This window comes from Pezoporus wallicus, unplaced genomic scaffold, assembly GCF_028554395.1.
Source record: "Pezoporus wallicus isolate ANWC-B61680 ecotype Strahan unplaced genomic scaffold, APGP_CSIRO_Pwel_v1 contig_8166, whole genome shotgun sequence".
Lineage (NCBI taxonomy): Eukaryota > Metazoa > Chordata > Aves > Psittaciformes > Psittacidae > Pezoporus > Pezoporus wallicus.
In genome coordinates this window covers 1,737,303-1,746,194 of record NW_026638114.1, presented here as the reverse complement: position 1 = coordinate 1,746,194, position 8,892 = coordinate 1,737,303, and the positions used below count along the sequence as shown (strand labels likewise).

Genomic DNA, 8,892 nt, shown 5'->3' with positions numbered 1-8,892 from the left:
GGATGGCCATGACGGTGTGAATTCTCCTTTGGAGCCACCTTGGCACTCTGTTTTGGGGGAGGCGCATCAGCATGGATCCATCCCTGACATCCTCATCCCATACGGGTGCACTGCGGGTCTGCACTGCTGACGCACAGCCTGAGGCCAGCACCAGCCTGGCTTCCGAGGACCCACAATCCATCCCTATCAGCAGCACTGGTAGGTTGGCATGGGACACAGCTGAACCTGTCCTCCACACAGTGATGGAGGTGCCTTTGGCCAACACCGTGTGTGGAGTCGTGCCATGTTCCCGCCCGATGGGGATTTAGGCTGTGGGGGCATTCCCATCTATGGGGCAGAAGGAACAAGAAGGGAAGCTGGTGGCTGTTGCTCCCGGTGAGGGTGCTGGGATGCTGCCTGGATGGCAGCATGGCAGAGCCAAGAGGCACCAGGTGAAGTGGTGACAGCGACGATCCTGGGTTAGATGGGAAGCACTGGGAAAGCTTCCTGGGCTGTTACCATGGTACAGATATCCCAGGACTGATTTTCTAAAGCCCTATTAGCTGAGCATAGATGCCTGACATAAACCTGCCCCGGTCTGTGGCAATGCTCTAGCTGGATGATACTATTTCTTCATTCACAACATGTTTCCCTTTCTCATTGAAAATGCGATATAAATCAGTCCTTTCCCACAATAAAGCACAAATATGCTATATAATATATAATATATTGTATATATTATATATTGTATATAATATAAAAATGCTGCTGGCACAGTGATTTCAGGCCAGTTCAACTGCTGTCCTGCAGGTTTCTTATCACACAGGTTACTCTGGCCATGGCAATAGCTCTGCCCCCAAACAGCAGCTCTGCAAAGCCTGCTCTGACATGAAGGTGCTGCTCCAGGACTGTCCAAGAAGCTCCATGGGTGCCCTTTTTGGGTGCCTGGTGGGGTGTCCCTGCTCCCGGGCATCCCCAGCACCCCTTCCATTGCCTCAGTGCTGTGAACAGCCTCCATCCCCAAAGGAAGAACCAGAGCTGACAACTCTTCGGGGGTGGGCAGCAGGATTTTGGGTTGAGTTCATGCAGCATTTGGCTCAGATTTTGACTGTTTCATTGTCATTCGGGTCAGGCTCCTCCTCGAGGCTTTCTGGGGCCAATCTACCCCCTTCCTCCAAGCATGCAGTGAGCTACAGGTGGTTGGGATCAGTGTCCCAAAGTGGAGTTGACTTTGGGTAATCAGGAGTAAATATGTTCAGGTTTGAAGACATCATCAGTCCCTTCAGATGCTCCTTGGCTGTGGTTAGAGAATGGACCTTTACAACCTGTAGGTGACAGGGCTTTGCCCTGCTGTGATGGTGTTTAGTCTGAGCAGTGCTCTGCAGGAGTTTGCTGCCCAGGTAAAATCACTGCTGCAATGAGGAGATCAGCCTGATGGAGTGTCCTGCATCAGCCTTGGGTTTGTCACCACGGGCAAGTGGCATCTCTGCGTGTGTTATTACAAGTGCTGGGTACCAGCGGGCAGGGCTGCTCCTGCCAGTGCTGTGATGGATTAAGATGATCCCCAATCTCTATTGTTTTGTAGTGAATGTAGTGAGAATTGATGACTGTTGTATCCAAGCAACAAGGGGGAGGGGGGGATGAGAGAGCTTCAGCTTCTCCAGGACTGTGATATCTCTGGCAAGGTGCAGCTCTAAGCCATTAGAGTTGTTCTTTGTATTTGTTCAGACTTGGTATTATCTCTGCGTGCTGTATAAAGGGAACAGAGATCTGTATCATGGGATGGTACATCATTTTCTCTTGAGTTTGCTTCCATTTGCATTTGGTCTCTGGTTTTTGCATAAGATGCGCTCATTGCCTTAGTCTGGGGGCCAGAAATGTAAATGGATTTAAGAAAGCAATTAGAAGGAAGAACAGCTCATATCCAACATTTAAATCAACGCAGTGGGGATGAGTGCTGACTCGGCAAGCCCCTGGCTGCAGGTCGGTGGGAATGGGAGGGTTCAGTGGGAGAAGGATCCATCCCAGATGTGGTATCTGCAGCTCTGCTCCCTGGGATGGAGCCTGTGTGAGACAGGCCCGGTTTGATGCTATGGTGCAAACCTGTCCCTTGCTTTCTGTGGCAATGTTGCTTTAGAGAGATGCTGCAGAGAGCGGTGGGAGATGACACACAGCATGTCCTGAGCATCCCTGCTCATGGGGACCCTCATCTCCCGGGATTTACCCCTGCAGCTCTATTAACCCTGCTGCTGGCATGCAGCAAGATGGGGTTTGTGTGTTTGGGAGCTATCCCTCCTCTGCACGCAGCCACTGCCCCGTGCTGTGTGTATCCTCATTCTGTGGCTCTATGGCACTTCCAGGCACGGTGCTGGTGCTGCTGAGCACCGGATGGGGCAGCAGCACTCTGGGCAGCCACAGCAGGCACTGCAAAAGTAGAGCCTGGTTTAGTTCCGTGCAGACAAACCAGCCAGGGCACAGGACGCAGGGAAGGGCTTTTGTCTGGTTTGATCGGTTCCAGTTCAGCCTGAGTTTTGATGGGTTGCAAACGTGGTGACACTGCAAAACCCTTGGGTTTTCTGCTTGTTATTTAAACTGTCTCAACAGCTGTTGATAGGCAGCAGAAAAAGCCCTCCAGTGGGATGGGCACTGGTGCAGCTCTTCCAGCTTTAATGGAACCACTCTTTGCAGAAGTAAATGCATGGAAGTCAGTTTGTGCTTCGCAGCGTGTGTGTTTTACACCTTGAGCTCCCTGCTGTGGCTCGAGTGCGTGTCAAGGCTGTGTTTACACTAGGAGCCGTAGAGATACCTGGATAAAATAGCATCAAAGCATTTGTAGTGGGGGCACAACAGAATGGCAAAGCTGTGGTGTGGTTTCTCACTTGTGTCTCGTCCTCCTCGCCTGGCTGGACCGCAAACCCCGCAGAGCATCGTTTGCCCCTGCGTTGCGGGTGCAGGCGATGGCACAGCTCTAGGGCAGTGCTGTGCTTCCCAGGAGCGATCCGTGCTGATGGACAGCCCTGGGGAGACCTGGAGAGGAGCAGGACCCGCTCAGGACGGCAGCGGCCACTTTGTGCCCTGCCCTCCGCGGCCCCCGGAGCAGCAGGGACCCTGCAGGCACATTCACAGCTGGCCCCGAGCTTTCTCTCCTGCCCCAGTTCAAAGGCTCCTCTCGTGCCTCCGAGGATTCAGCCCTGGGTGCCGATGGTTTCCACATCAAAGCCGGGCATTGTCTGGGGGTTGTCGGGCCCAGGCAAATTAAGGAGGAATTGGAAGCTTCAAACCGGGCTGGAGCAGGGCAGTGCCTGCGTGCTTGGTGCTTGTTGGATGTGCGGTGATAGCTGTTAAAGCAAACCCTCCGGGGGCTGGAGCCAACGTTTATTGAGCTCTAAGAGATCAACCCCGGTGGCTTTTGGGTTAATGATGAGAAAGCTTGGAAGTGCTGGGTTTCATACAGAAAGGGACGATTTGGCACCTAAATTCCTACTCTCAGGAAGCAGACAGGAAAAAGCCAGTCCTTTCCATTGTGGTGTTTATTGCAAAATACAGTCCAAAAACCTAACTCTTGAGGGATACCTTCAAAATACATGGAGAAAAGAGATTGTGCTAAGCAATAATACAACTTATTAATAACAACATCAGGCATAAAGAATTCTGAATTCTTATAGTTAAAACCAAACCCAAACCAACAGTATGGGAATTGCAAACTGCTCAGTTTCATCCAGTACAAACACATGAAGCTACTGTCTGTTGAGGCAGGGTTCTGGTAACCAAATACAAAACATAAGAGGGAAAGGAGGGGGAAGGAATCTGTAAACACTGACTGTAAACTTAGCAAAGCCCTCCGCAGGCTGCAGTCATCTCCTCGCATCAGAAAGTGCATGAGTTTCCCACTGGGAACGCTGCTGAGCAGCCGCTGTGCATCAAGGGCTGGGGCTGCCCCAGCTGTGGTACCCGGGGCTGCTGAGACCCACTTCTGGCCACAGCTGGAGCCCCACCACTGGCCGTGGTGGAACCACTGTCAGTGGCACAAGGGGTCGATCCTATCTAAAAAGCGAACTCTTCCCTCTGTCCAATACACAGATAAAGTGACTCCCAACAAGAGAGAAGTACCATTAGTAAACATTTACTACTAGTAAACACTGAAGACCCACCATGGAAGCAAGGAGGACTGTGGTCCCTCAGCGCCTGCGCTTTGTGCTTCCTAATCTCACAGCATCCATCCTCAGCAGGTCCCTCTGGACCCTGGGGATGCTCCCTCCCACCCCAGCTCCACCAGTGGCTGCCAAGCAACAGGGACACCACCAAGGTGTCCTCCTTGGGCACCACATCTGCCCCTTTATCTCTTATGACCCTTGTTCCTCTGCTTGACGTGGTTGGGCGCCGCGGTGTCGCGCCGGGTGCAGAAGTGCTTGGCCACCAGCTGCCGGCACTGCTCGCACCGCACCGTGCAGCACCAGTGGAACTTGCAGTTGCAACTGGCCACCACCTCGGTCCTCCTCTCCTCGACCCTCAGTCCGCACTCAGTGCACAGCCGCCGGCAGCTCCTCCGCTCCCATTGCGAGAGGTTCTTGCCCGTCTGCAGGCACTCGCGGCCCTCGGTGCCGTGGTGGCCCAGGCTGGCGTTCCTGGTGCAGTAGTCGGGAGAGTCCTCCAGGAAGACCAGCTCCGTGGCGTGGACGTGGTGGAAGGTCTCTGCCGTGGCCCCGCGGCTGTCGGCGCTGTTGCCGGCTCTCATCCGCCTCTTGTCCATCTCCAGCTTGTGGGCTTGGTCGTATTTTATCTTCAGGTAGTTCCCGATCTCGCGGAACTCGGCGAGCTGGAGCCAGCAGGTCTGGATGCTGCAGCTCCCGGACACGCCGTGGCACTTGCACGTTCGCTTCATCGTGGCTTTCACGGCCTTAATGGGAAAGGTGGAGGAGTTAGGAGCAGCAGAGCATCATCGTTTCAATCCCAAAATCACAGCACTTCTAATTCAGGTGGCAATGGGACAAAAGGGGCTTGTGCTCAGCATCACTTCAGCTCCTTCCAAGACGTGAGCTGATGCTCCTGGAGAACATCTGTCCCTCTTCACTGATTTAAAGGACAGAGATAAATGGGCACAAACTTTTGTCTCCAGTCCTGGCAGGAGCTGTTTCTCCTGGCCAAGAAAGAGGCCAGGTCATGCCCTTCTCACGCGGCTCACCTCGCTCATTGCAGCATCAGCCCTTACAGCGGTGGTTTCATTCAAAACGTGTGAAACTGCTTTGGAATAATCATACCCAACCTCTCTGCATCTCCTCCAGGCCAAGCACTTCACAGATATTATCTACCTATCTCCCTCTGGTATTTATAAGGTCCCAATCGCTGGTATCTATGTGAGATTAAGCCTCGACACACCCTATCAGATAGGTATGTTAAGTGTTGCCGGCCTTGTTTTTACAGACAAGGAGGTTTGGCAAGATGCTGAGAGCCTGGCCCAGGGTGTGGGGGTGAATCTGGCAGTGAGCAGGGCCAGCTCCCACCTGGCTTTCCCGACCAAATAGCTTGGAAATGCATATTGCAAGGGGGCAAGGTGGTTCCTCCTTTGTTTTACAGAGCAGACAAGTACAAACCCCATGCACTTCTGAATAAGTGGTGTGTGCTGATAGTTAACTGCATTACACAAAGCTGCAGAGCTGCAAGAGAGAAGAACTCTCTGCAGTTCCTTTATTCAGGTTTAGGGCCAGATTCTGGCTGTGTTTTTTAAGCCATTAAATGCTACAGGGCCTAAATTGTCACAGAGGGCTGCAGACAGAGACCTGAACAGCCACAGAGCCTCAGGTTTTGTTTTCAATATAGACATTTTATAATGTCTATATTAGTATTTAATGGTATTTCATAATGTCTATATTAGTATTTAATAAATAGTATTTAATGTCTGTATTCGTATTTAATAAATAGTATTTCATAATGTCTATATTAGTATTTAATAAATAGTATTTCATAATATCTATATTAGCATTTGATAAATAGTATTTCATAATGTCTATATGAGTATTTAATAGTATTTCATAATGTCTATATTAGTACAACAATGCATTTGACTTACAAGCCTCCCGACTTCATTGTTGTGCAGGTTGATCAGTGCCCGGGTATCGTGTCCTGTTTCCAGAGCATCCACAAAGAGCTTGGAAATCCTCTCCCCAAACTCCACGTTGTCGCTGCATCCTCCCCAGACCCAGCCTCGGCCACCTGCGGGACAGAGGCACACTGAGCACAGAACCATCCCACCGGACCCAATCCTGCCCTGGTATCGGGATGGAGAGAAGGTGTCAGCCCATCCTCAGGCCGCAGCTCACCGACGCGGCCGTTCCTGGAGTCATCGCAGCCGCAGCTCTCAAAGTCCCCCATGCTGCAGTTCCTGGTGAGGGTGTACATGACACCAGCAGAGCTGATGGCGTGCACGAAGGACGTTTCCCGGGTGGCTGAAGGAGAGAGGAACAAAAAGCTGCCCCATGCACGCACAGAGACATCGGTCCCGGTGCACTGGGGATGAGGATCTGCGCTGCAGAGGTGCAGGAAGGAAAATACCCTCAAGTTTGAGCAAAAGGTAATGAAAGTGCTACAGAAATTAAATACTTGTGGAGTCTTCAGGCTTCAGCATCGAGGGTTGCAGTAATCTGGCACAGTATTATGCAGGTGTCCATGCATGGGATGGAGAAGGACCCTAAGGCAATGCACCAGCCCCTCTCTGGCCAAGGCTAGTTATCACTGCCTTCCCCTCACTCAGCTCTCCTCTGCCCTTTCCTGCTCAGAGGGGGTACGTTTGTGCTTTGATCTTGCCTGCTGGGGAAAATCATCACTGATCTTGTTTCACCGGGTGGTTGAAGCTCTGCTAACGGCCCTCTGCACCCACACTTCTAATCAATCTAGCTTCTTTTTTGGCTTTCCTAACTCATTCAGAGATGCTGCTTTGGGGAAAAAAAAAGAGATTTCTGCTTGTTGAAGTAGAAAGCATTGAGATATATCCACGAGTTTCTTATGAAGACACTTTAGCAGTGCACGTCCCTGGTTTCTCTCCTGTGCTTTTCCCCATTGCAAGCTCAGGTGCCTCTAGCATTGCACTCCTGGGATGCCATGCACTGAGTGGCAGGAGCAAGGCCATGGAGCAGCACTGCAGGAAGGATTAATCTCTAACCCAGCATGGATAGTGACCCAAAGAGAGCCTGGGAGTCATAGAAAATGTTAGCACTACTTATTATACCCGTTAATACAGACAGAGGGAAAACCACCACCACACTTGGGACACCAAAGCCCTTCTCCATCAGTTTAACTGGCAGCACCGTCCCAGCCCGTACCCAAGGGCATCCCGGGATGCAGGTAAAGGCGCACTCACCGCTGCGGAGCCGGTTGTGTGTGGAGAGCTGCAGGGCGCTCTCGGGGCAGTTCCAGCGCTCCCATCCGAACTGGAACTTGCACTCCTCCATCCCGCTGTGCGCGCCGGCCGCCACGCTGCTGGAGTACGTCAGGTAAGCCTGGCACGGGAGATACCACATGTTACCATCCATCATCGGGGATAACAGACACAAACGGGTCGTGGTCCTTTCCCTCATCCTCGGCAGGACCTGGAGCTGGTACACTCTGGGAATTCCAGCTCCTTGGAAAAGCACCATTTCCCATTTGCAAACCAAAATCACTGTACTTTAAATCCCGGTTAGTCCGTGTGTTAATTACCTTAGGTCCTGTCATCAGAAAGTTATTCACAGACCTGAAAGATAAGAGAAGAAAATGAATCACTGAGCTTGCCACAGCCTGAAGAGCATCCCTACGAAACGCCCTTTGCACTGAACTGAACCCTACCATGCTGCTGTGTGGAGGATGGCACCGAAGAGCCCTGCGATGGAGAGGATGAGGAAGGTGCTTCTCTTCATGGCTGTCACAAGGAGAAGGTTGGATCCCTTGTGCTGGTCTGTAGCTCTCTGCACCACAGGTCCCGAGTGAGCAGGGCCGCCTCCCTCTGCTCCTTCCCAAGGTGAGCTTCGGGGTGGAGGGAAGCTGCAGGAGCCACCAACCCTGATATTTATAAGGTGAAGTTGTGAATAGTCAAAACCCCCCCATTCATTTGCTACCCAATGACTTAATGTGGTAAAAAAGCTCCCTCTCCAATGGGTGACAAGGAACCGCCTAAGGTTGCACTTCAAAAGGCAGCGCAGTGGCCCTGGGAGCGGGATGGTCTGAAGCAGAGCAAACTTCCCTAACAATGGGACACTTTTAACCCTCTTTCCCCATCACCAGCCACCCCTTTCTGCTGGCCCCGGGTCTGCTCCCCTTCTCCTTTTCATCCCCTGCTTGCCAGGCAAGGCTCATCCCTGTCCCTCTGAAATAACAAGCTGATGCATTTCTATAGTGCCCGAGAACTCCCCGAGGAGCTTTAACAACCCTTCTGTAAAGAGCTATAGGGAATAGACCTCCCAGGTCTTCTGGATGGGAAGAGATGCATTTAACGGCGGGGCCTCCCCCCCCCCCCCCCCCCCCCCGCACCTCCACCCTTCTCGCCTCTTTATGATGAAAGTTGCTGCATTTCCATCCTGATAACAGCGTGCAGGGCTCGGCAGTGTTTGGGAATCTCTCTCATTTTCAGCTTGGGAACGCTGTGTGAATCATTTATGTGGTTTGCTCCATGCTCCAACGCTGTAATTAGGGGAGCAGTTTTCTGGGGTTAGCAATTTCCCTACGGTGGAGGCTGCGCGCTGGCTCCGCAGGCAGGAGCGCTGCCCGCATCCCTGAGCGGGGCCAGGGGCCTCCACCACTGCTGAGCCACCAGGGAAGGAAAATCCTTATCAGAGGAAACCCCAAAAAGCCTCTTAGTTGTTACAGCCCATGTCACTTAGGGCTGTGAGGAGCAGCAGTGCGGAGCTGGTGCTCATGGAAACTGCTCCATCCTGCTTCATCCAT

At 52.2% G+C, this 8,892-nt stretch overlaps 1 protein-coding gene across 1 annotated transcript; it reads right to left on the bottom strand.

Annotated features, from left to right (window-relative positions):
- Nucleotides 1-3,843: 3,843 nt before the first annotated feature.
- On the bottom strand, nt 3,844-8,437 carry WNT8A (Wnt family member 8A). The gene is made up of 6 exons (XM_057409406.1): nt 7,798-8,437; nt 7,672-7,705; nt 7,334-7,472; nt 6,297-6,422; nt 6,047-6,189; nt 3,844-4,876 (listed from the first exon to the last, which is right to left on the bottom strand). Exons 1-6 carry the CDS (start codon nt 7,866-7,868, stop codon nt 4,316-4,318), a joined length of 1,074 nt encoding a protein of 357 aa, XP_057265389.1. The 5' UTR covers nt 7,869-8,437; the 3' UTR covers nt 3,844-4,315.
- Nucleotides 8,438-8,892: the final 455 nt, after the last annotated feature.

Bases quoted from the DNA above. Each gene is read 5' to 3' on its own strand.
- WNT8A (XM_057409406.1), bottom strand. From the start codon at position 7,868: ATGAAGAGAAGCACCTTCCTCATCCTCTCCATCGCAGGGCTCTTCGGT. The intron at 7,706-7,797 runs GTAGGGTTCAGT...CTTATCTTTCAG, and splicing joins ATCCTCCACACAGCAGCATG to GTCTGTGAATAACTTTCTGA. The intron at 4,877-6,046 runs GTAAGTCAAATG...TTTCCCATTAAG, and splicing joins ACAATGAAGTCGGGAGGCTT to GCCGTGAAAGCCACGATGAA.